Source organism: Aotus nancymaae, unplaced genomic scaffold, assembly GCF_030222135.1.
Source record: "Aotus nancymaae isolate 86718 unplaced genomic scaffold, 86718_ANA_hifiasm-v0.15.2.pri h1tg000030l, whole genome shotgun sequence".
Classification (NCBI taxonomy): Eukaryota; Metazoa; Chordata; class Mammalia; order Primates; family Aotidae; genus Aotus; species Aotus nancymaae.
In genome coordinates, this window is record NW_026988443.1 from 2086966 (window position 1) to 2114685 (window position 27720).

At 38.9% G+C, this 27720-nt stretch overlaps 2 protein-coding genes and 1 pseudogene across 5 annotated transcripts in view; 1 reads left to right on the top strand and 2 right to left on the bottom strand.

Moving 5' to 3' along the window:
• PHKB (phosphorylase kinase regulatory subunit beta) overlaps nucleotides 1–27720 on the top strand; it is a 250538-nt gene that overhangs the window by 97142 nt on the left and 125676 nt on the right. For all 4 annotated transcript variants that reach the window (XM_064382997.1, XM_064382996.1, XM_064382998.1 and 1 more), the window contains one exon: nucleotides 22023–22086. In XM_064382997.1, coding sequence (XP_064239067.1) covers nucleotides 22023–22086 — 64 coding nt within the window. The remainder of the gene's footprint in view (nucleotides 1–22022; nucleotides 22087–27720) is intronic.
• Nucleotides 576–4361, bottom strand: LOC105731656 (eukaryotic translation initiation factor 4B-like; annotated as a pseudogene).
• LOC105731662 (ubiquitin-conjugating enzyme E2 variant 1) lies at nucleotides 3754–5620 on the bottom strand. The gene has a single exon (XM_021673605.2). It carries the CDS (start codon nucleotides 5587–5589, stop codon nucleotides 5146–5148), a length of 444 nt encoding a protein of 147 aa, XP_021529280.2. The 5' UTR covers nucleotides 5590–5620; the 3' UTR covers nucleotides 3754–5145.

The window sequence follows — 27720 nt, forward strand, 5'->3', positions numbered from 1 at the left end:
ATTAGTCCTTTGTCAGATATATTGTTTGCAGATATTTTCTCTCATTCTATAGGTTGTCTATTTTCTCTGTCATATATTTCTTTTGTTGTACAGGACCTTTTTAGTTTAGTTAAGTGACATTTATTTGTTTTTGTTACATTTATTTTTGGGATCTTAGTCATAAGTTCTTTGCCTAGGCCAATGTCTAGAAGAGTTTTTCCAGGTTTTCTTCTAGAATTTTATGATTTCAGGCTTTAGACTTATGTCTTTAATCCATCTTGAGTTAATTTTTGTATATAGTGAGAGGGGGGTAGGGATCCATTTTCATTCTTGGCCTGTTGTTCAATTTTCCCAGCACCATTTATTGAATAGAGTGTCCTTTCTCGAGTGTGTGTTTTTGTGTGCTTTGTTAAAGATGAGTTGATTTTAGGTATTTGGGTTTTTTTGGGCTGCTTATTCTGTTCTCAATGGTCTGTGTGTCTATTTTTTTTCCAGGAGATGGTGAGTCTTATTTTGTCTTGTCTGGATAGATGTTTGATTTGCTCTCAGATGTTCCAGGGTGGAGAGAAACTAGGAGAAAGCACTGGATGTCAAGTCTATTTGGCGTAATCTTCAACCTTGTTTTCATCTTCACCATCAATGAAGAGAGCAGCATACTTGCTTGCAGAACTGAACTTGGAAGCTGGATTTTCCTTGGGTTTCTTTGGCTTAGGTGCAGATCTGGAGTCTTGATCCTTTTTGCTGTCTTTCCTATCTGACTCCTTCCAGTGGTCTTTGTTCCCTCTGTCTGCTGGACCACGGCTAGAGTTCCTACTTTGGCCTTTTGGGACATTCATCCCATCTACTTTATTTTCATCTTTCCTTGCTGGTCTTTCCTCAGATGGTTAAGCTGGAACTACTTTTCCCCCACTACTTGTAGGGGTTCACTGCTCTGTGTTTGTGCTTTGAGACTGAGCAGGAGGGTTAGAACTTTGCGTCACTGAAGCATTCTCCTTTGGTGGAGAGGCTGACGTTTCCTTTAGGGACTGATCAGGTTTGGGAGATTTAGAAGTTGCAGAGTGACAATCTTCCTCCTTATTGAGTGTTTCATTTTCTGGAGACTTCTCACTCTCTCTCCTTTGTGCATTTCTGTGGGATGTGGTGGAGGTCCCAGTCTGCAGTGACTCACTTCCTGTCCTCAACCGTTCCGGTTCCTGAGTTTTTTTACTTCACCTGCTTGGGTGTCTCTCCCGAGGCCATCGTTCTAGTTTTGGCTCATCCAGCTGACGCTGCAGCTTCTCTTGTTCCTTCTGTAGCCTTTTCTCTTTCTCTAGCAGCTGTGTGAATGGACTTTGCCCCTCCAAAGATAGAAGCAGCTTGACTCGACAGGGAGGTACTAGCTGAGGAATCATCTTCCTTAGGAATACTCTGAGGCTTTAGATTCAATTTGGGTCTTTGGCAGGGACCTCTGTCATCTCATCTATAATAATCCCGAGAGTAATCATCTCTGGAGCTCCACGATCATCATCCCGTCTGTCGTATTGGTCTTAGAGCAGTCCCCGCCTCCTCTGTAGTCATCATCCCTGCAGTACCCACTGCCAAATGCTCTTCCGCCACTGCCTATCCGGGAATCATAGCCTCTATCATAGTGTCTGCTGCCTCAGTCATCATAGCAATCCCGGCCACCATATCGATCCATATCCCGGCATGGGCCATCCCGATACCCATCACGATACAGGTCTGAATAATAATAATCTCAATACTTGTCTCCAAAGCTATCATCACCTCTTCTAGGCAGGTAGTCATCAAAGTTCTCTGTGGCAGGATGAGCCCTCCAGTCTGTATCTGTTTTGTCAGAATCCTAATTTCTATCATGGCCAAAAGAACGATCATCCCTGTCTTTATCCTATGTTTGATCAGCAACCTCCACTTGAATTGTCCTGTTACCTAGAGACTCTTCACTGAGACTCAGAGCACTGAGTAGGGAATCTAGGTCCTCAAATTCAGCATAACCAAAACCTTTCAATCTCTCTGGATTTCTGGGTTTGCATGGTAAATGCACTTCACTGATATTTAATCCTCTAAAGAATTCCTTGATTGACTCTTCTGTCACATCATAGGGTAACTTCCCTAGAAAAGCAGTGTAGGTTGGCAATTTGGGAAGACAGCTCTGGTCGATATTGGGTTCCCGAGCAGCCTGTGAAGCAGTGAGAAGGACGGAACAGTCAATTGGAGTCACCCTATATACATCATCATCATTACGGTGCTAAGTTATTGAAACATCTCCTTCCAGGCCATCTGTTTCATCAGCCCAGCTGACTGGTTTGGACATTAGGTGCCTCCTCCACCAGCCCCCCATCCTCAGCCAGAAAGTCTATTAGGGAGATAGTCTTCCCCTTCTTCTTCTTTTTTGCTTAGTTCTTGAAGGTCAACAATGGGTCACAGTGGAAACTGGTATTGCTGAGGCCACCATGTTGGGAGAGGCTTCGTGTATCTGTTTTAGTTACTATAGCCTTGTAGTATAATTTTAAGTCAGGTAATTTGATACCTCCAGATTTGTTCTTTTTGCTTTGGATAACTTTGACTATTCAGGATGGTTTTTGGTTGCATATGAACTTTAGGATTTTTTTTCTAATTCTGTGAAAAATGACCTTAGTATTTTGATAGAAGTTGCATTGAATCTATTGATTGCCTTGGGCAGTATTGTCAGTTTCACAGTATTGATTCTTCTAATCCCTGAGCATGGCATGTTTTTCCATTTGTGTCATCTTTGATTTCTTTCGTCAGTGTTTTGTAGTTCTTTTTTTTCCTTTACAACTGTTGTAAATGGGATTGAGTTATTAATTTGATTCTTAGCTTGTTTGTTATTGATATATAGCAGTGCTAGGGATTTGTGTACTTTGATTTTGTAACCTGAGACCTTACTGAATTTATTTATTGACTCTAGGAGTCCTTTGGAGGAGTCTTTAGAGTTTTCTAGGTATAAAATCATAGTATCAGTAAACAGAGATAGTTTGACTTCCTCTTTTTCAATTTAGATGCCCTGTCTTTCTTTCTTTTGCCTGATTGCTCTGGCTAGGACTTCCAGTGCTATGTCGAATAGAAGTGATGAAAGCAGGCATTTTTGTCTTGTTCTTGTTCTTAGGGGAGATGCTTTCAACTTCTCCATATTGCATATGATATTGGCTGTGGATTTGTCTTATTTTGGCTTTTGTTATTTTAAGGTATATTTCTTCTATGCTTAGTTTGCTCAGGGTTTTTATCATGAAGGGATGCTGGATTTTATCAAGTGCTTTTTCTGCGTCTTTTAAAATAATCATATGGTTTTTATTTTTAATTCTGTTTATGTGGTAAATCAATGTATTGACTTGCATTTGTTGAACCATCCTTGTATCCTTGGGATGAAACCTAGCTGATCAGGATGAATTATCTTTTTGATGTGTTGTTGAATTCAATTTGCTAATATTTTATTGAGGATTTTTGCATCTGTATTCATTAGGAATATTGGTCTGTAGTTCTTTTTTGTTGTTGTTACGTCCTTTCCTTTCTTTGGTATCAAGGTGATACTGATTTTGTAGAATGAGTGAAGGAGGATTCTTTCTTTCTCTATTCTTTGGAATAGTTTCAGTGGGATTGGTACCAGTTTTCCTTTGCAATGTCTGGTGGAATTCAGCTGTGAATGTGTCCGATCCTAGGCTTTATTTTGTTGGGAGATATTTTATTACTGCATCAGTCTCACTCCTTATTACTGATCTGTTGAAGATTTCTTTATTTTCTTTTTTTTTTTTTTTAGTACACAATGAATTGCTTTTATTTCGGTATGCATCCACATTTCAGCATTTAGTGGTCCTGAACAGAAAGTGGAAAGACGCAGCAATTTGCCAGGAGGTCAAGCCCGCCAATTTCGGGGATCTGCTGTGCACACCGGGTTCTTTCTTAATCCCTGCTGAGGATCTTGAGAAGCAGCAGCACCAAAACCAAGGCATGCACCGGAGTCAAGGTTCTTTTTGTTCCAGTTGTCAGATTCCAAACTAGACCCCAATGGATTGCAAGGATGGCCAAATGAAAGCCCTGTTTAAAACTTCTTCAATTTTTAAAAGCAAAAGCAATTACAGGAAAGTAAAACAATTCAGAGGGATCATGTGTGCTTACAAGTGTCTTCATGTGGTCTTTCTCTGAGTTCAACCACCAAGGACTCTGAGAGCTGGCAGGTCTGAGTAACCCTGGTGACTATTCTTTTCACCTTACCAAAACCTGAGCTAAAAACAACGCATCAGCTGATGACAGCAGAGGGTGGCAGGGCTGAGGACCCCATATTCATTTCCCAGGCTGGTGGAGAGTGAAAAAGTATGGTTGTGAAACTAAACAAGGGAGGTCAGAGACTCTTTCCAACCTTACCTCATGGCTTCTGGCCAAAGCAAGGAAGTGTCATGGAAGGTGTTGGGTGGTAATGGTGCAAAAAGGAACTTCAGGAGGAGGGAAGAAAAAGCAGCACCCCTCGATAAAGGGGGGGGAGAAAGATATGGGGAAAGCCCTGAATTCCTCACCGAAGGCCAATCTCAGAGGGGAGCGGAGGGGTTACAATCTATGCTTCGGCCAAGGGCAGGAGTGGAGGAGTGTGGGGAGAGGATGATGGCTTGGAAGGGGCATCATTTAAGACTTAAAGAAACCAGGGGTGCAGGCAAAGCACCCCACACACCCAGCAGTAGTCCCACAGGCTGTGACCTGAAACCTTCACATCTACTCTAACAAGCCCTCCAGGCCAGAGGGCTGTTGTTGCAGGGAGGGTGGGAGGCAGGAGGGTAAGGGGAGAAGGCAGAGACCCCAGGCCGTGTAATCAGCAGCAAGGTGATTGTGTGATGTGTCTTTTCACAGTTGAATTAGATGTGCACCACCAGTTATGATGGGAATCAATTTAAATAGACTTTCTTGATCCCAGAAGTTCAACTATGTGGACAGTGGTTACACTTGACAGGATGATTTGTTATAGCACAACTTATATATTTCAAATGGACAAAAAGTTAGTATCATTTACAGTATCTTAAGATAAATTTGCTTTGAATGGGAGCTTCCTTTCCAGTACTTTGAGGTCTACAAGACGTATCTAGAAAATTTACTACTGTGGAAAATGAAGACTGCTTAAATCGAATGGGGGGGAAGGGAAGGACCTGTGGTTTTTCTTTTTGATTAATTGCTGTAACACTGTCCTTCAGGCGGCTGAGGGAGTTTCATATTTTCTTTAGACATCATTAGGCGCCGAAGCTCTTGCAGGACAACTTTGATGCTATATGAATTTTGCCATTTTGCTAGCACTGATATGGCTCTTGGGTCCACCACTCCATTAGAACTATTAACTCCATTCATATTAATTTTTGTTACAAATCTTACAAAGGGGGGTGCTTCTGGGTATTTAGGTTCACATTCTATTTTAAGGCTGTATATTCGGTTTTCATAAATTGTTCTTGGAGGCCCAATTATCATCCCTGTCCATCTTGTAAGTGTCATGTCTTCGTCATCTTCTAGACCCCAGCTAACTGTGCCATCTCCTACTCCTTTCTGGCCTTCTTCGAGTTCTTCTAACAGTCGGAAATTGCGAGGGACTTTTACTCCCGAGCCCGTGGTGGCTGCCATCTTGCGTCACTGTCGCTTGAAGGCCGGCCCCTTCTTCGATTTCTTTATTTTCTTAATTCAAGCTTAGGAGGTTGTGTGTTTCTAAGAATTTATCCATTTCCTGTAGATTTTCTGGTTTGTGCACATGGAACTGTTCATATAGTAGTCTTGCATGATCTTTTGTATTTCTGTAGTGTCAGTTATAATGTCTGCATTTGCATTTCTGATTCAGCTTTCTTGAATCTTCTCTCTTCTTTTCTTGATTAGCTAGTGGTCTGTCATTTTTGTTTATATTTTCAAAGAACCAACCTGTTGTTTCATTGATCCTTTGTATTGTCTTTTGGTTTCAATTTCATTTAGTTCTGCTCTGATCTCTGTTGTTTCTCTTCTGCCAGCTTTGGGTTTAGTTTGTTCTTTCTCTAGTTTCCTGAGGCATGACATTATGTTGCCAGTCTTTGATCTTTCTGTCTTTTGATGTAGGCATTTAGCATTATAAGCTTTCCTCGTAGCACCGCTTTTGCTGTATCCCAGGAATTTGGGTAACTTGTGTCACTGTTACTATTCATTTCCAAATTTTAAAAAATTTTCATCTTGATTTTATTGTTGACTCAAAAATCATTCAGGAGCAGATGGCTTAGCTTCCATTTCCATGTATTTGTATAGTTTTGAGAATTCCTCTTAGAATTAATTTCTCGTTTTGTTCCGTCATACTCTAAGAAGATACTTGGAATGATTTTGATTTTTTTAATTTGTTGATATTTGTGTTGTGGCCTGTCATATGGTCTATCTTGGAAAATGTTCCATGTGCTGATGAGAATGTATATTCTGCAGTTTTCATGTAGAATATTCTCTGAATGTCTGTTAGGTCCATTTGTTCTAGAGTCCAGTTTACGTCCAGTGTTTCTTTGTTGACATTCTACCTCAGTGATCTAAGTAGTGCTGTCGGTGGAGTATTGAAGTCTCCCACTATTATTGTCTTGCTGTCTACCTCTTTTCTTAGGCCTAGTAGAATTTGTTTGATGACTGTGGATGCTCCAGTGTTAGGTGCATGTGGATTTAGAATTGTTATATCTTCTTGTTGAATTGTTCTGTTTGTTATAATATAATGACTTTCTTTGTCTTTTTATTGTTTTTGATTTGAAGTCTGTTTTGTTTCATATAAGAATAGCTAGCTACTCCTGCTCCCTTTCAGTTTCCATTTATGTGTAACATTTTTTTTTCCATATGTTTCCTTGAGTCTGCAAGAATCTTTATGTGAGTTAGGTAGGTCTCTTGAAGACAGCAGATGTTTGGTCTGTGTTTTTTAAAATTCATTCTGCTAATCTGTATCTTGTTAGTGGGGGATTACACCATTTACATTCGAAATTAATATTGGTATGTGAGCTACTCTTGCAGTCATCATGTTGATTGTTACCTAGTTCCTTTTTTTCTTTATTGTGTTATTGTTATACATCTTTTCATTTATGTATGTATGTATGTATTTTTTGGCATGGAGTCACTCTGTGACCCAACCTCCGCTTCCCAAGCTCAAGCGATCCTCCCACCTCAGCCTCTCTAGTAGCTGGGACTATAGGTGCATGTCACCATGCACCTATAGTGCATGCTATGCACCCAGCTAATTTATGTATTTTTAGTAAAGATGGGGTTTCACCCATGTTGGCCAGGCTGGTCTTGAACTCCTGACCTCAAGTGATCTGCCTGCCTCAGCCTCCTAAAGTGCTGATATTACAGGCATGAACCACCACACCTGGCCTAGCCCTTTCATTTAGATGTTTAGAAACTCCATTGAGCATTTCTTATAGGGCTGGTCTACTGGCGATGGATTCCCTCAGCATTTGCTTTTCTTTGAAAGCTATTTTGCCTTCATTTTTTAAGCTTAGTTTTGTCCTATGCAGAATTTTTGTCTGACAGTTATTCTGTTTAAGGAGACTAAAGATAGGACCCGAATCCCTTCTGGCTTAGAAGATTTCAGCTGAAAAGTTACTCTGATAGTTTCTCCCTTATCATTTATTTGATGCTTTTATCTCACTGCTCTTAGAATTATTGCCTTTGCATTGACTTTATTGCCTGATGACCACATGCTTTGGTGATCTCCTTTTTTTAATGAATCTCTCAGGAGTTTTTTGAGCTTCTTGTATTTGGATGTCTAAATCTCTAGCAAGATTAAGAAAGTTTTTCTCAATTATTCCGTCAAGTTTTTCTCAATTATTCCTTCAAGCTTTTTCCTTTTCTTCTCCCTCAAGAACACTCTTGATTCTTAGGTTTGAATGTTTTACATATTCCCTTATTTCTTGGTGACTGTTTTTTCATTTCATTTTTTTTTCTTAATTTTTGTCTGATTGGTTTAATTTGAAAGCCTTGACTTCTGACCCTGAAATTCTTTCTTCTACTTGGTCTAGTCTGTTGTTAAAAACTTCCCACTGCATTTTTAAGTCTTTAAATGAATCTTTCATTTCCAGAAGTTTTGTTTATTTATTTTAATATCGACCTCTCTAGAAAATTTTCATTTATATCCTGAATTTTTTTTTTAATTTTTTTTATGTTGGTTTTCAGCTTTCTCTTGGATCTCATTGAGCAACTTTATAATGAACATTTTGACTTCATCTGATATTTCAAAGATTTCATTTTGCTTTGGATCCACTGCTGAAGAGTTAGTGTGTACTCAGGAGGAGGTGGTATTGTAAAGCTCTTTTTTCATATTGCTAGAATTATTTTTTTGGTTTCTTCCCATCTGGATAAACGATTTCTTATTTTTATTATTATTGAATTTTATTGAATTTTCTTTTGATTTGACTGGGTTCTTTTTTCTTTTCCCCTTAAGGATGTGACTTTAATGTGTATAATTTGCAATTGCCAAGCATCAGCTCTGGATGCTTTCAGTGGCAGTCTCTGCAGAGTTTCTTGGTCATAGAGAATCTGTGTGTGATGGCTTTCTCAGGTGCTGGTTGTAGTAGCAGTATACTTACTATGTGGGAAGGTTCCCTGTCTCCTGTGGGGCCAAAATGGCAGAAGTCTCAGGAAGCTTATCTTGTTGCCCAGTAGTGTGCACTCCTCTCCTCCCCGTCTTTTTTTCATTAGGTTGAATAGTTCACCCTTCAGGCCAGTTTTCACCCAGGAGGCGCCCATGGGTGAAAACCAGCTGCAGCTGAAGCAGGTGGGTGTATGCAGTACACCAGTGATGGACAAAAGTCTCAGCCTTGACAGAGGCAGCTGTGGCGGTGCTCCTAGTGAAATGCACTGAGGTCTTCACTGGGGAAGAGGAGGGAGCCACCTCAGCTTCACAACCAGGCCAGTAGGAAAGCAACATCCCTGTCATGCCCCCATCCCTGTATTCTGGATATTTAGATCAGACAAGCACCTCTGTCTGAACACTGACATTCCATGTTAAGAGACAGTGGGACTCTGTCTCTCATGAAAGCCTGATTCCAGAGGGCACTTCTCGCAAGGGGATGCAGTCACCCCAAAGTGCTCGAGAAAGGTCCTCTATAGGTCCACCCTCACTGAGCTCCTATGGGAGAAGCCCCAATTGTATCTACAATGTTGGACAAGAGGGAGGAGAAGCCCCTTCACAAACACTGGGGCTGCTCCACTGCTGGGGTAGAACCTCAGTCTTTCCCCACTGAGCTCACTACTGCACCTGTTTCTCTGCTGAAAGAAACGTCTCACAGGCAGGAAGTCATGGTACTCACTGTTCGTACTTTGGTTTCTTTTGTCCCAAGGGGTGTTCCCTTGGTGTGGAGCACTCCCTGTTCCCATGGGAGTGCTGATCTGTGTTGGCTAGACTACTGGGAATCCCGCTGCTCATCTGGGTTAGCTGCCTCAGGGACTGCCACAATCCAGGCCTGTGCTGGAGAATCTCGGCAAGGGATGTAGTCATGGGGAAGACACAAGGGCCGAAGGTCCCTGAACAAAACAAAGGATTACAATGGGTGCATGTCCAATATGATGCCTGCTACTACAGCTCAGGACCAGAGGGAAAGGGAGGGGACTCTGTGTGAGCAAGGTAATACATTCAGAAAGTCCCCAGATTGCAGCCCAATCCAGCGTTTGGACTCATGAGGCAGAGAAGCTCTCCTTGAGTTTAGATACCAGCAGTCAAAGGCTAGAGAGTCCAAAAGCACCCAAGCACCCCACCTACCTTTTTCACAGAATACTAAATCTCTCAGGGTTTGATGGTCTGCCAGCTTCTTCTTATTTTCTTTTGTGTATGTGTTGTGGATTCTTCCAGTGAATTCTCTGATGGGCTCCAACCTTCTCCCTGTAACACTCTATTTGGGATGTGACTATTTATTTGTGATTTTGTTTCTTCCTTCTGGGGAGAATTGGTTACCAGCATCTCTAGTCAACTATCTGGAGAAGCTGTTTAGTGCTTCAGGCTATGGACAGGTCTGTGGGATGTGTAGTGACTCAGGCCCCACTCTTAGCTCCAAAGGTAGGTGATGTTGGGTGGAGATGGACAAGGCTAGCCTGTCCTCTTATCTCACAGGGCAGGTGCAAGCACGAGCTCTGATGGTGGCAGTAGAGGAGTGGCATGGACTCTGTAAGATTTCCTTGATTATAAGTAGCCTTGGCACAGCGACTTTCTCAATTGCCAGATGTAGTAGTAATGTACTGGGTACATGAACAGGCTCAAGGCCTCCTGAGCAGCCTGGGTGGTGTGAGTAATAGTGTTAGCTGAGGTCATGCAAAAGTTTTCTCCTGAGCACTGTGTTACTTTGTTAGCAGACGTTGTAGAGAGCTGTGTCAGTTGACCTAGAACTGCAATTTAGGGACTCCTTGAGGGCATTACCTTGCTCAGACAAGGTCCCTTCCCTTTCCGTCTGGTCCTAAGCTGTAGTAGTGGGTGCAATAATGGGTACGTACCCATTGCGGAAATTTCTTCTGCTCAAGTACCTTCAACCCTTGTGTCTTCTCATCACTAGATCCCTTTTAAATATCCCCCAGCACCAGACTGGCTTGAGACAGCTTCAGAGGATAGCCAGAATAGCAAAATTCAGAGGAGCAGTAGGATTCACAGTGAGGTGGCACTAGCAGGTGAGGACCAGCTGCAGTGGTGGCTGTGGGGATTTATACTTAGCTTATATTACTCTGGGGAAGCACTCATGTCCCAGGCAGTGGGCAGGGTCATAGAACTCCCTAAAGTCCCTGTCTGTTGTGTTAGGCTACCAAGACTGGCATAGGGGCATACATAGCCTGTGGGGCCTGGATCAGGTAAATCCTCACTCTGGGTCACCAGGTGTGGGCTCAGGCTGTGGCCCCAGTGGGGATCTGAGGGCAGTTCCCTGGCCACTGGGGTAATGTTCTATGGAGGAGTGGAACTACCTCTGTTGCATAAAAGAATCTTCAGGGAGGGGAGGGGGTAACAGGCAGCAGTGAGACCCACCCGACTCTCACTCATTTGACACATTAGGTCTCACACTCACAGACTTCTGTCAACAGCTGGCTGGGTCCCAGGCAGTCTGCACTCAGAATGCAAAATTGCACCAGGCTGTAAGTCCTCCTGCCCAAGACAAAGACCAAGGCTTTCAGGCCAAGCCTCTCTTAATTTGCCTGCAAAGCAAGGGTTCCCAACTCCTGCACCTATGACATGTTCATGAACATGCTTCCTGCTCACCTGTCATTTCTGGTCAATGGGGCTTATACCCACTGTAGATTAGATTGCTTATTTTAGTTGGCAACTTCTTCCAACCTGTGACCACTGTCTGAGTTAGCTGGCAGATTTCTGCGAGATCTTCTATGAAGTAGGATCAGCAATGGCTTTCTCTCTATCCCTGCTGGATTCTGGGAGTGCTTCCAAAGCAATTATATATATATATATATATATAATTTTATATTTTTATATATATTAAAATACATATAAATATGTATATATATACACACACACGTATATATATATACGTGTATATATATATGTGTGTGTGTGTATGGAACTCCATACGTATATGGAGTCTTGCTCTGTTGCCCAAGCTGGATTGCAGGGGCACAATCTTGGCTCACTGCAACCTCCGCCTCCTGGGTTCAGGCAATTCTCCTGCCTCAGCCCCCTGAGTAGCTGAGATTACAGGCATGTACCACCACACCTGGCTGATTTTTGTATTTCTAGTAGAGACAGGGTTTCACCATGTTGGCCAGGCTGGTCTTGAACTCCTGACTTCAGGGGATTCACCCGCCTCAGCCTCCCAAAGTGTTGGGATACAGGCATGAGCCACCACCTTCTCATATGCTCCCCGCTGCTCACCAAATCAGCACCACTGCTTGGTAAGGTTGAGACGCTCCCATGTGGCCTGGATTGCCCAGATCCCCAGTGTGAATGTGTATCATGAAGCCAGTCTCCCCACTTTCACACACTGGAGACAGATTTTTATCTTACTCACCATGCAGGTTGCCACTCACAGCTTTCAAAGTGTCTGGAGTTTCTTTCACTTTTTCTGTTGAGGTTCTGTGTTTCTTCTTGGATAAAAGTTCACAGCATAAATTTCTGCACATTATTTTGCTCTTTCCAAGTGGGTGAGGCATGCTAACAAAGCCTCCAATCTGAGCCTGGGTAGTTTATAAGGAAAATAGGTTTATTTGGCTCACAGTTCTGCAGGCTGTGTGTACAAGAAGCTCAGGACAGAAAGCTAATCGGAGCCAGAGTATAGAAATCACATGACAAGAGAGGGACTAGTAGGTGCCAGGTTCTTTTGAAAAACCAGTTATCCCGGGAATTTAAACTGAGAACTCACTCAAGCCCATGAGAATAACACCACGCCATTCATGAGGGATCTGCCTCCAGGATCCTGACACCTCTCACCTTGCCCTACCTCCACAACTGGGGATCAGATTTCAACATGAGACTTGGCAGGATCAAACAAACCATATTCAAATCATAGTATGCCATCTGTAAATAGACAGTTTCATTTCTACCTTTCTAAGCTATATTCTTTTTATTTCCGTTTCTTGCCCTATTTTGCCACCTAGAACTTCCAGTACTATGTTAGTTTGGTGAGAGCAGACATTCTTGTTTTGAGAGGAAGCATTCAGTTTGTCTTTCACCATCGAGTATAGAGTTAGCTGTAGAATTTTTGTAAATAAAATTGCAGAATTTATATAAATGTTCAAGAAGCATATGAAAAAATGTTCAACATCACTAATCATCAGAGAAATGCAAATTGAAACCATGATGATATATTATCTTACACCAGTCAGAATGGCTGTTATTAAAAAGTCAAAAAATAGCATATTGAAAGGGTTTGGAGAAAAGGAAACACTGATGCATTGTTGGTGGGAATAGAAATTAGCACAGCCTCTATGGAAAACTGTATAGAGGTTTCTCAAATAACTTTTTTTTTTTTTTTTTTTTTTTAAAGAGAGAGAGAATAGGAAGGAGGAAAAAGGAAGACAAAGAGAGAGAGAGAATGGGGAGGAGGGAGAAGGAAAAGAAAGAGGGAGAGAGAATGGGAGTATTGCTTTCTTGCTCAGGCTAGAATGCAATTTAGTAATGGGTATTGAAAACCTCTTTTATACTGATAATATACTTAATGATGTAGTCAGGAAGGAATAAGGGAAGAAGATAACAAACAAACAGCCAACCAATATTTAATTTAAACCTATGAAATGCTATGCGATTACTGAGGAGTGATTTACTTCCAATTATATAGTCACCTTTGGAATAGGTGTGAGGTGGTAATGTATGTTTTGTGTATTTGAAGTGGAGAGTTCTATAAATGTTTATTAAGTTTACTTGTTCCGGGTCTGAGTTCAAGTTCTGAATATCCTTGTTAATTTTGTATCTCGTTGATCTATAGAATCGTTAGCTCTTCTTGTTGCATTGATCCTTTTGCCGTTATGTAATGTCATTCCTCGCCTCTTTTGATCTTTGTTGCTTTAAAGTCTACTTTATCAGAGGCGAGAATTGCATCTCCTGCTTTTTGTTTATTAGTTTATTTTTACTCTCTGTTTGATTGGTAAATCTTCCTCCTTCTCTCTGAGTCTTTGTGTATTGTTGCATGTAAGATGGGCCCGGATGCAGCATACCGATGGGTTTTGGCTTTTTATCCAATTAAAATATATATAAGTTTAATACCGGCGTTTGATGCTAGCTGGCTGTTTTGCCCATTAGTTGATGTAAATTTTTTATTGTGTTAAAGTTCTTTGCTTTTTGATGTATTTTTGGAAAGGCTGATATTGGTTGTTCCTTTATATGTATAGTGCTTCTTTCAGAAGCTCTTGTAAAGCAGGCCTGGTGGTGGTGAACTCTCTAAGTACTTGTTTGTTCGCAAAAGATTTAATTTTTCCTTCGCTCATAAAGCTTAGTTTGGCTGGATAGGAAATTCTGGGTTGAAAGTTCTTTTCTTTAAGGATGTTAAATATTGGTCCCCACTCTTTTCTGACTTGTAGGGTTTCTGCTGAGAGATCTGCTGTAAGTCTGATAGGTTTCCCTTTATGGGTAACCTGACCTTTCTCTCTGGCTGCCCTTAGTATTTTCTCCTTCATTTCAACCCTAATAAATCTGGCGATTATGTGCCTTGGGGTTGGTCTTCTTGAAGAACATCTTTGTGGTGTTCTCTGTATTACCTGGAGTTGAATATTACCCTGCCTTGCCAGGTTGGGAAAATTTTCCTGAATGATATCCTGAAGAGTATTTTCCAACTTGGATTCATTCTCTTCGTCACATTCAGGTACACCTATCAAACGTAAATTAGGTCTTTTCACATAGTCCCATATTTCCTGGAGACTTTGCTCATTCCTTTTCATCCTTTTTTCTGCATTCTTGTCTTCTCGTTTCATTTCACTGAGCTGGTCCTTGACTTCTGATATCCTTCCTTCTGCTTGATCAATTCGACTGTTTAAACTTGTGCATGCTTCACGAAGTTCTCGTGTTGTGTTTTTCAGCTCCATCAATTCACTTATATTCTTCTCTAAATTGTCCATTCTTGTTAACATTTCGTCAAACCTTTTTTCAAGGTTCTTAGTTTCTTTGCATTGGGTTAGAACAAGTTCTTTTAATTCACAGAAGTTTCTTATCACCCACGTTTTGAAACCTGCTTCTGTTATTGGAACACACGTGTAATCTATTAAGCCTTGTTCCGTTACTGATGAGGAATTGCGATCCCCTGTAGAGGGAGAGGCATTCTGATTTTGAGTATTCTCTACCTTCTTACGCTGGTTTCTTCCCTTCATTATATATTTGTCCGTCTGTCGTCTTTATAATCACCGACTTTCTAACTGGGTCTCTGACGTCCAACTTGTTGATTCCCTGCGCCGAAATCTGAGCAATCCACTGAGCCGGCCAAAACAGCGGTGTTAAGATTGATGGTGCTTTTCTGCCCGGGAATCTCCGGACTCTGCACCAAGAGCTGGCGTGCTAAGGCACCAGCAAAACCGCCACGCCGGCCACAAGAGTCGCCCTGGCAACCCGTGGAGCTCCTCCACTGGGAATCTCCTGGTCCGTGAGCAACTAATATTCGTCTGAAAGTGTGGCGTCCTCTCGTTCTTTGTGCTTTCACTGGGAGGTACGTGCCCGAGCTGCTAATCATCAGCCATCTTGGATCTCTCTCCCTCAAATAACTTAAAATAGCACTACCTTTCAATCCAGTAATCCCACTACTGGATATCTACTCAAAGGAAATTATTGTATCAAAAAGATACCTACCTGTACTCATATGTTTAGCATAGCATAAGTCACCATTGCAAAGATATGGAATCAACCTATGTATTCATCAATGGATGATTGGATAAAGAAAATGTGGTGTATTTGTGCACAAAGAAATACTGTTGAGCCATAAAAGGAATGAAATCGCATCTTTTACATTAACATGGATGACACTGGAGCCCTTTATCTTTAGTGAAACAACTTAGAGTCAAATACTACGTGTTATCACTTAAAGTGGGAGCTAAATAATGTGTACACGTGGACATAGAGTATGGAATGATAGAGATTGGAGACTGGAGAGGGTGGGAGGGTGAGAAGAGTTTGAAGTATAGGAAATTACTTAATAGGTACAGTGTACATTATTCAGGCAATGGTTACACTAAAAGCCCAGACTTCACCACTGTGCACTATTTCCATGTAACAAAGCTGCATTTATACCCCTTAAATTTTTATAGATTAAAAAAAGATACATAATTTCAAAGATGTAGAATTTCCCTCTATTCCTAGTTTTCTGAGAGTTTTGTCATAAATGGATGTTGCATGTTGTTTGATGCATTTTCTGCATCAATTGATATGACCATGTTATTTTATTTTGCTTTAGCCAGTTGACATGGTAGATTATATTGATTGGTTTTTATTATTGAACCAGCCTTGTCTCCCTGGAATACCTACTTAGTCATGGTGATAATTCATCTTACATATGGCTGAATATTGTTTGCAAATGCGTTTTTAAGGATTTTGAATGTCAATGTTCATTTAATTCCTCTGTATCCTTGCTGGTTTTCTGTCTAGTTGTTCTACCAATTGCTGAGAGAAAAGTGTGCAAGTATCCAACTATAGCTGTGGTTTTGTCTATTCTTTCAGTTCTATCAGTTTTACTTCACGTATTTTGCAGCTCTATTATTTGGTGACATCTTAGTGGATTGACCTTTTTATTAGATATTATAATATTCTTCTCTGTCTCTGATAATTTTCTTTGCTCTGAAGTCTCCTTTATCTATTATTAATATAGCCACTCCTGCATTATTTTGATTAATGTTTGTGTGATATGTCTTTTTCCATCCTTTAGCTTTCAGCATGTCTGTATTGTTATATTTGAGGGGACGTTTTTATTTATATATAAAAAGATGAGGTATGTTTTAACTCTGCAAATCTATTTCTTTTAATTGGTATATTTCATGCTTTTACATTTAATTAATTTCTCATACATTTTGGCTTAAGTCTGACATTTTATTTTTCTTTCTTTTTTAATGTTATTTTTAACTGTCTTCCACCTTTTCCTAACTTAGCTGACACTATTTTATTTTTATTTTTTGTTTATTCTCTCTATTTTTCATCTCTCTGTTTAATTTTTCGTTTCTTCCTGTGGGCACTTAAGGATTCTTTAAAATTTCTTTTTTTTTTTTTAAAGAAGAAAGAAAGAGAGAAAGAAAAAAAAAAGAATGAAGAAGAGGAAGAAAAAGGAAGAGAAAGAGGGAGAGAGAATGGGAGTACTGCTTTATTGCCCAGACTAGAATGCAGTCTAAAAATGGGAATTGTAAACCTGTTTTATGCCAATAATTGTGCTTAACAATGGAGACAGGAAGGAATAAGGGAAGAAATTAACAAACAAGCAGCCAACCAGTATTTCATTTAAACCTATGAAATGCTATGCAATTATTGAGGAGTGATTTACTTCCAATTATGTAGTCACTTTTGGAATAGGTGTGATATGGTACTGATAAGAATTTATGTTTTGTGTATTTGAAGTGGAGAGTTCTATAAATGTTTATTAAGTTTATTTGTTCCAGGTCTGAGTTCAAGTCCTGGATATCCTTGTTAATTTTCTATCTCGTTGATCAGTCTAATATTGACAATGTGATGTTATAGTCTCCCACTGTTATTGTGTGGGAGGCTAAGTCTCTTTATAAGTCATTAAGAACTTGTCTTATGTATCTGGGTGCTCCTGTATTGGGTATGTGTATATATAGGATTGTTAGCTCTTCTTGTTGCTTTGATCCTTTTACCATTATGTAATGTCCTTCTTTGCCTCTTTTGATCTTTGTTGCTTTAAAGTCTATTTTATCAGAGGTGAGAATTGCAACTCCTGCTTTTTATTTATTTATTTATGTTTCCTCTCCGTTTGGTTGGTAAATCTTCCTCTGTCCCTTTGTTTTGAGTCTTTGTGTATCGTTGCATGTGAGATGGGTCTGGATACAGCGTACTGATGGGTTTTAGCTTTTTATCCAATTAATAATATAGATGAGTTTAATACTGCCATTTGATGTTAGCTGGATATATTTTTGGAAAGGCTGATACTGGTTGCTCCTTTATATGTATAGTGCTTCTTTCAGAAGCTTCTGCAAAGCAGGCCTGGTGATGGTGGAATCTCTAAGTACTTGCTTGTTTGCAAAAGATTTTATTTTTCCTTCGCTTTTGAAGCTCAGTTTGGCTGCATATGAAATTCTGGGTTGAAAGTTCTTTTCTTTAAGGATGTTGAATATTGGCCCCCACTCTTTTCTGGCTTGTAGGGTTTCTGCTGAGAGATCTGCTATAAGTCTGATAGGCTTCCATTTGTGGGTAACCTGACCTTTCTCTTTGGCTGCTCTTAGTATTTTCTCCTTCATTTCAACCCTAATGAATCTGACGATTATGTGCCTTGGGGTTGGTCTTCTTGAGGAATATCTTTGTGGTATTCTCTGTATTACCTGGCGTTGATTATTGTCCTGTCTTACTAGGTTGGGAAAGTTTTCCTGAATAATCTCCTGAAGAGTATTTTCCAACTACGATTCATTCTCTTTGTCACATTCAGGTACACCTATCAAACATAGATTAGGTCTTTTCACATAGTCCCATATTTCTTGGAGACTTTGCTCATTCTTTTTTATCATTTTTTCTGTTTTATTTCGTTAACTTGGTCTTCGAACTCTGATATCCTTTCTTCTACTTGATCAATTCGACGATTAAAACTTGTGCATACTTGGTGAAATTCTCATGTTGTGTTTTTCAGCTCCGTTAATTCACCTATATTCCTCTCCAAATTGTCTATTCTCGTTAGCATTTTGTCAAACCTTTTTTCAAAGTTCTTAATTTCTTTGCATTGGGTTAGAACAAGTTCTTTTAATTCACAGAACTTTCTTATCATCCACCTTCTGAAGTCTACTTCTGTTAATGGAACGCACTCATTCTCCATCAGGGCTTGTTCCGTTGCTGATGAGGAACTGTGATCCCCTATAGAGGGAGAGGCATTCTGATTTTGGGTATTCTCAGCCTTTTTACACTGGCTTCTTCCCATCATTGTAAATTTATCCACCTGTTGTCTTTGTGATTTCCGACTTTCAAATTAGGTTTCTGAGTGGACGTCCAACTTGTTGATTCCCAGCGCCGAAATCTGAGCAATCCACTGTGCCGGCCAAAACAGCAGTGTTAAGATTGATGGTGCTTTTCTGCCCAGGAATCGGCCAAAAGGGGACCCAGTCCTGCTCACTCTGCACCAAGAACTGCTGCACTGAGGCACCAGCAAAACCACCGCACCGGCCACAGGAGTCGCGCTGGTGACCCATGGGGCTCCTCTGCTGGGAATCTCCTGGTCTGTGAGCAACAAAAATTTGTCTGAAAGTGTGGCGTCCTCTCGTTCTCTGCACTTTCACTGGGAGCTACGATCCCAAGCTGCTAGTGGTCAGCCATCTTGGATCTCTCTCCCTAAAATTTCTTTTTGATTTATCAGTAGTTGTTTTGATTGAGTCATTTTGTATAACTTTTTAATGATTGCTGTGGGTAACACTTCAGTGTAGCGATGTCATCAGTTTATTTCATTTATGTCTTATTACCATTCTGCATTTATAATAGGTATCTTAAATATTTTCTCCATACACATTTAGAATTATATCAGTGTTATAATTTTTGCTTCAACTGTCAAAGATAAAATTCAAGAGGAAAAGGAACATCTATTGTATTTACCCATATTTATGCTTAACATGTTTTTTGTTTCTTTTTGGGTGTTCTGATATTTATTTTTTCCTCTTTTTAAAAAGTTACCTTCCTGTTTAGAGAATGGTGTTTAGCCGTTCTTTCAGGGTACATCTGCTCATGATAGAATCTCTTATTTTTCCTTCATCTGAGACTGTCTTGGATTGCTAAATGATGCATTTACTGGTATACCATTCTGAGTGGGTAGTTTTTTTCTTTCAATCACTGGAAACTCTGGTGCCACATCCTAGCCTTCGTGGTCTCTAATAAACAATCCGTCGTCATTCTGATTATTTTTCCCTTACAGGTAACGTGTCAAGATTTTTTCTTTATCTTTAATTTTCAGAAGTTATGATGCGTCTTAGCATGGATATTTTAAATTTTATTGTTGTTCACTCAGCTTCTTGAATCTTAGGTTTATGGCTCTTGCTAAGTGGGAATTTTTCTGCTTTGTCCTGTCTCTCTCCTTTAGGAACTCAAGCAACATGAATGTTAGATACTTTTTTATGATCTCATAAATCCCTGAGGCTCTGTTCATTTTTGTTTTCATTCTTTTTCTTGTCTTTTGTTCAAACTGGATAATTTCTGTTGTTCTGTCTTCCAGCTTGGTTATTCCTTCCTCTGTCCTATTCATTATTCTATTGAGCCTATCTACTGATCTTTTTATTTACACTATTATATTTTTCAATTCTAAAAACTTTGCTGATACTTTCTGTTTCTTATTTAAGGACTTCTATTTTTTCATTTGTTTCAAGGATGTTTGTAATTGCTTATTGAAGCATTTTTACGTGGCTGCTTGAAAATCTTTGTCAGATAATTCTAACAACTCTTTCATCTCAATCTTCTCAATCTTAACATCCATTGATTTTATTTTTTTCATTTGGTTTGAGATCTTTCTGGTTCCAGGTATTAGGAATATTTTTTGATTGACATATGGGTACTTGGGGCATAATAGTATAAGACCCTAGATCTTATTTTAACGTTCTGTTTTAGCTTTATTTTTTTAATACCATTCTGGCAGGAGAAGGGGTGAGGGGACATCACCTCATTACTGCCAGGTAGGAATATAAGGCCATTATTTTTGTTGATATCCAAGCTGGAAACTCCTCATTACTACTGGGTCTGAATGGAATATCCAGTTCCCTAGTAGCCCTCCACTGGTAAGTCCTTGGCTGGGAAATACAGGAGTGCTTCATAACTGCTTCTTATTTGGCTTCCATTTAGGGCAGGAGAAAAGGTGTGACCCCTTGATTGGTGATGAAATGGTTTCTTATCGCCTATTGGAAATGAAAGTGTTGACTTCTTCCTTGTAGTTTTCTGACACCACCATGACTAAGAGAGTTGGGAGTTAAGTGTTGTGCCTCATGACTAACTCATGAATGTAGAAATCTAGGTTTCTAGTCAGCCTTTGCTGGAATGGATGGGGGTAGGGTAAAGTTTTTTCTGAGTGGTTATTGTCCAAAAGTTTTCTGTTTTGCTAGGCTGCTCTTTTCCTGTCCTTTGGCTAGAGAGAGCAGCCTTTTATTGGGGATTTTTTGTATGCATGTGCTGACATTTCTCAGTGGTTGGCTCCTTTGGCTCTAAGACTGGTATAAATAAGGCAAAAAGGAAACCCAGGGTACTTACCATAGTGTCGTTCGTAGAGTCCTGAAGTTCATAGCTAGACTGCCTTCTATCCATGTTTCTAAGTCTTTTTATGTTTGTTTTATAGGTAATGTCCAAGATTCTTGGTTGTACTTAGTGAGAAGAAATTATATCTACTTCATCTTCTCATCCATGTATCTTTAAAATAAGTGTCTCATCTATTTACTCTCCTGCAATAAAAGTGATGATTTCTTAAAAACAGATTATGTAAACAACTTAACAGGATGTAGATTATGATGACATGAATAGTTTAGAACAGTAGCTCTCAAACTTAAAGTGCATTCAAACACCTGGACGGCTTTTTAACACTGATTATGGAGCCCTACTCCCAGGAAGGAAAGAGAACTAGCATTTCTAACAAATTCCCAGGTAATACCTGAAGGTGCTGCTTTGATAATCTATTTCAGAGAAATGCTAAATAGTTGACAGATCACTTGCTTTAAATGATATTAATGGCAGATACACCTGCTTTCAGTAAAACAAACAAAAATTTATAATAATTAAACTGGGTGTTAGATCTAAAATATTTAAAAGTAGATACTTAAAAGATGATATCCTATTTTTAATGAAATGGGTCTTCCCATTTTCCAGCATTATAGTATATGGCATTTGAGAGGCCGAAAGAGTAGGACACTGAGGGAAATAGTATTCATTTTATTATAAAGGGAAGAATATAGCAAGAAATGAAAGATAAGGTGATCGGTTGTTCTGTGAGCATAAAATAATGCCTACTTTTTGGATCTTAAGCAAGAGTATTTGAATGGATACCTTAAACCACACTCCGATAGTTGTATGATGTGCAAGATCTTTCTTAAGCCTCAGAGTTGACGTCAGAAAAGTTCTGTTACATTTATCTGAACTAATGATGCCCAACCTGCTAATTACTGCACTTATCATCATAATATACCTTCCTCTAAAGTTCATTTTTTTTTTTATTGAGTTAGTGAATAAAAATGATTCTGGAATTAAAACTACTTCCATCAATAGTATGACCATTAGTTTAGATCAAGGTGAACCTAGAAATATTTTTCCCAGGTGATCACTAACTATAAAAAAGAAAAATTAAAATAGTGAAATGTCAGAATGAAGTCTCTCAGACATTATTCTTCCTATAGAAGTTGTTATAAATGCTAATAAAGAAACTTTCTTGTGAATATTCATCAGATAATGGTTCTTATTTTGTAGCCAGATATATTAGAGTAATAAAGTATTTCCTTTTCTCTTTTAGCTCTGTTGGTTTAGCAAAAGCAGCTCTAGAAGCAATTAATGGATTCAACCTCTTTGGCAACCAGGTAAAAAACAAGACCCTCAAAATCTTTGATTATTTGAATTGCATGTTTAATTAATTTGACTATTCATTAACAAAGTCATTTTCTTATAATCAGAGAATTCTGAAATTTATGTAGCAGCCCATGCTTGAACTTTTCCTTTGAAAATAATTTGCCAGTTAAATTTTAGTTTTCTGACGAGACTATTGCTTAATTTCTTACAAAAAAGAAAAAAGTTTTTGATAAAGAATTCTGATTTCCTTGGTTTAGTAACTTTTCCCTCAAGTCTATTACTCATTTTGTAGAGGCTATCACATTTTTAGGTGTATTTAGCATTGTATATATATTTTTTTCTTGTCAGTTTTCATGTTGGTTTCAATTTAATGTATTTCAACGTACATCTCATGTAGAAGCAAATTTGTGTGATGTGTTTAGCCAGAGAATTGGGAGTTTTGATCCTGGCTTCACCTTCAACTGGCTATAATCAAATGTCTAAAATCTCATTTTCTCTGGAGATGAAAGAGAAACCCTGAAGGTCACCTTAAATTGTCATTAGATTTTTAACCAGTTTTTGTACTGGAAAATCTAATCAAGTAACCATGGATTGAGTTGTCAGTGGAAAGGAATGAAATGTAGGAATAGAGGTTACTACTCTGGATCAAGACGTAGGCTAATTTTCTTTACAGTTTTTGTTAAGATTCCTAAGATGGTGAGGTGAAGTGAAGTTTCTAACTGATAATATAATTAATCCTAAGCTACTGAAATGCTAAGTCAGTAAAGAAACATTTTAGGAGGTTATACAGTTGTGTACAAAAGTAACATGGTTTTTGTTATGGCAATTATAATACTATTTCTCAAGTCTTGAATTTAAGAAAGTTTCTAGTTGTAACATATTGACGCATCCACCACTCTTCTCCTCCTTAAATACACAAGCACTCTTCTCCTCCTTACATACGCAAGTACTCTTCTCACCCCAGCTCCCTCTAGAGGATGGATGGGCTCTGTCTATATGAAGGTCATGAGGAATTACCACACACTGTGGATCACACATTTTCATATTCCTGGATGGGTGGGTTAATGGATGGATGGATGGAGGGAGGGAGGGATAGATGGACAGACCAGCAGACAGATAGATTAGATAGAAAGATAGATAGATTAGACAGACAGATAGATAGATGTAGGAAATAAAATGACACTAAAGAATGGCATTATATTAGGGGTCAGGAGACAGGATCACTACATGCGCTGTGCTCACTTCTACCGGTTAGTTTGGCTAGTTATTTACCTAAGCCTCTACTTCCTCATCTAAAAAAAATAAAGATAATGATAATAAGACCTAACTCAGGAGGTTTTCATGCAAATAAAAGTTAACTTAATTAGCATAGTGCTTGGCAGAGATTAAACTTTTAATAAATGCCATCTCTTGTTGCTATCACTTATGAAGTAGTAGTAATACAAAGGAAGGGAAATGAAGAGACAGAACCGAAAGCTTTCTAGAGCGTATCTCAAGGAGACTGAGAGGAAGCATGGTTTAAACTAGAGCTGAATTTAAACTAGAGCTGATGTTATCAGCAGTCGGAAAGGTACATGTCTTGCTAACCTGCTTCTGTGACATAACAAATACTGAGCCGAATGGAGCTGAGTGTCTCTTGGTTGACTCTTACATGGTAGCAGCCAGCTCTTTTTTGCAATTGTGTCATCTCCCTTGAAGTACGTGAGTCTTAGTGTATGTTGCTTACATACCTGTATGCACCCCTTCCAATTATGTGTATACTCACACACATACATACAAGCTACATTTCCTAACTCTACCTATCTTTCAGGGCTCTACTTTTCCCAGGAAGCTTTCATAGATTGCTCAGCTGTAATTCTAAAACCACTAAATTGCTTTACTCTGCATTTGGATTCTGAGTCATAACTGTATTGCTGATATTGTTCCTCAGCCAGTTTCTCAATCTTGACTACACATTGGAATCATCTGAGGAATTAAAAAAAATACTCATATATGAGCTTTACTTCCAGGGATTCTGATTTAATTGGTGTAGTTAATTGGCGTAGGGGGAGGCCTTGGCATTGAGATTTTTTGGAACTCCTCAGGAATTCTAGCATACAACAAAGGATGAGAACGACCGCTCTGAGCCTAGTTAATTTTTGGCCTTGTTCAGGTCATATCTGTTTCCAATGGAGCTATGTATCAAATATTTGCTGAATTGACTACTACTTGATTATTTCAGATGGAAATATGAACAGATAATATCTTTCTTTTTTTTTTTTTTTTTTTTTTGAGACTGAGTCTCACTCTGTTGCCCAGGAGTGCAGTGCCACGATCTCAACTCACCGTAACCTCTACCTCCTGGATTCAAGTGATTCTCCTGCCTCAGCCTCCCCAGTAGCTGGGACTACAAGCGTGTGTCACCACACCCAGCTAATTTTTGAATTTTTAGTAGAGACAGGGTTTCACCATGTTAGCCAGGCTAGTCTCGAACTCCTGACCTCAGGTGATCCGCCTGCCTTGGCCTTTCAAAGTGCTGGGATTACAGCCGTGAGCCACTGCACTCAGCTGTGTCTTATTTCTTTAGCCACAAGAATATCACATGTTGCCAGTAAAGCCCCTTCGTCTTCCATTTTTACAAGCTTGTGTCAGTGTCCTAGTTTTACAAATTCCCTTTCATCTCTTTTTCTGATACGGAGAAGTGCAGAAATATGACTTTGAAAATGTTACTATTCCCACCTCTACAGCAGTTAAATTAATAATGTGCCTACTAAACAGTAGCACATTTAGAAGTGCATGTGCTCTTTTTAGCGTTTTTATAATGTCATTGTATATACTTAAAAGAGCTGTGATCTAATTAAAAGTCAGTGGCTGGGAAAAGAATTGACATAAAGAAATGCTTTTATTCCAGTGACAATCCATAAAAACCACCTCAAGACTTGGGGGATTTCAGATCATATTGATATTCACAGTTATTTCTAAAGGACATTGATATAAGGTTTTGGAGGACTTGATCATGGGTCTTTAACTAAATTAATTTAGAACTTTCAAAAAGTACATTCCCTGTGGTGGCAACTCAAGAGAGTCATAGATCTTTGGAGATGGAAGAGCCCCTCTCCCAAAATGAATGATCAGAAGGTTGAGATAGTGTTTCTCAGATCACTGGTTTCGCACAGGGCCAGTAATTAAACCAAAGCCACTCCTTAATGAATCTATTAATAGAAGATCCACTTGTTGGTATGGGAAATTTCAGCTGTTGGACGCCTTCTACTTTTAGAATTAGGAACTGTGTATTTTCTTTAAAAACTCTTAAGCTGTTTTCTACTTAGTAATTATTGAACTTCTGAAAGAGGTATCCATTTCACAAATAGTGTAAAAGGCTTGCCTTTTGCTCCTTTTTGCCTTCAGCATATGAGATAAAACAGATGTTAATTTTATTTTTATGGGCAACTGTTGGGAGGAAAAGTTTTTCACTTTGGTTTTGATTATTATGTGTTCCTGCACTTCCTTCTTTTTTTCCAATATTAGCTTTACTTATTATTCAAGGAAAAAAAAACACTTTAAATTTTCATTCTGAAACTATTTTCCAAATTTATTTTTCCTTAGGACACTGAGAATAAAATGTGATAAAATGGCCTAGTTTCTTTAATGATTTGTTTACATTAAAGGCTAATTTGGGGCAGAGCTACATTTAGAAACATATAATCCTCAATATGAGAATCACATATTTCATCATGATCTCAAATATATTCTGTATAAGTATCATGACAAATATATTTAAATATTATTTAAGTAATGTTTAATAATATTTAAATAGTAATATTTAAATAAATCATAATTTATTTTCATCAAATGTCATAGACATAGTAAGCAGCAGTTTTGTGATTCCTGGGTTTGAGTCTCAGCTCTGTTCTTTTGAGACCCTGAAAATTAATGTCCAAATTTATCTGTCTCTGTAGTTTGAAAATTCCTTTCACAGTATGTGTGTGAGGAGAAAGAAGCCTGGATTGTGAGAGGGTCTGCTGGAAAGAGCTGTTAGGTCAGTAAGCAAAAGTTGGGTATTTACACATCTATTGCCACCACAGCCTTGGTGCAGAGGGGGAATTCCCATTAGTAGATACCCTTTCTAGAAGAATACATTTCTCCAGGCTCTGCTACAGAGCTCAGTGACAGCCTCGTAACTGAGCTAGGGGACAAAATCTCCTGACTGTAGTTTTGTGGTGTGGTTTTTGATTCCAGAATAAGAATGTGAAAGATCATATACGGTAGATCCAATGACCAGTTGTACCTTGTTTTATTTATTGATTCTGGATGTGGACAGCAAGTCTCTTAGCTCAAACTCTGAAAAGTGATTAATGAAGAAAAGAAAGATCAGTCTTTCAAATTGTTTTCTTTTGAATTGAGACCAGTGAGATCAGCAAAGTCTTATGTTTACAGTTGATACCCTTGGCCTTAGATACCATCTCAAAAGTGGTTGTTCTGGTCATGGGATTAAGGGAAATGTACTGCAGCCCTTCCCCACCACTGGAACTCAAGTCCCCATGATAGTGCAGGTTTCAGAATTGTCATCTCCCAGTCCCAGTATATTTACTAGAAGGAAAACAATTATAGAAAGTCAGTTAGGGAGTAAAGTTTGAGCTGTAGTCTTAAAATAAGCTCTTTAGGTGGAGTCAGGATATAAATGGCAGAATTATAATGATTTCAGGAAATGAAAGATGAAAATAAAATATCCAAGTTAATCAGATACTCTGAAGTGACATATACATATAAAACATCCTTTCATATTCCTGACCTTAATTGGGGAAATCAAGATACTGGCAAATGAGATGAGGCCAGAATCTAAAAGGTAATGACTAGAGAGATTGCTCATATTATGCAAAGTGTGGAAAGCAGTGCAGACATCTAGCTTCCTTTGAAATTTGCAGGCCTTAAATTAATGTGTCTGATGATGTAGAGTAGGTGATAATTAATTCCATGTGTGGATTCTCCTTGATGACTTTTAAAAAGACTTGCTTCTGGATTGGGAATAGCTGCCCATGACCTTGGGTGATTTTACCCTCTTGGAAATCTGGACTGTAATGCCTGAAGCATGGGATATTTTTGTGAGAAGACAGCCAAACAATACAGTTAATCACCCTTTGATCTTTGTGTTAAAATATGGTAACATTGTGAGATAATTTTTCCCTTTAGGCATATATCTTAGGTTGGCAGAAAAAAATTGAGAACTGAATAAATAGTTGGATGAATTTAGACCAACAAGCCATTTATTTGTGGCCAGAAAATAGAAGTTGGCTGTTTACATTAATCAAGTAATGTAGAGAATTGCCACATTTGCCACTTCACTTCATTATTTATAAATTATCCTACTTAGATTGTATCTTTTGAAAATTTAATTCCAGGCAGATAGTTTGGTATGCAATTAACTGTATTAATTCTTGGCTTAAAGATAAATTATAGCTCCTATTTTTTGTGTATTCATAGGCTCCTAACATGTTGTATACGTTCATTTCTCTGCTCTTTCGTTCTAACTACCCTACTTGCTCCAACAAAATTCAGAATCTAGCTCTGGTCCTCACCATCTCTATGAAGTGCCCCAACTTCCCTGGGGACTTGTTTTATAATTTTCTTCTCCCCTTTAAACCACTAACTTTGATGAAACTAAATCA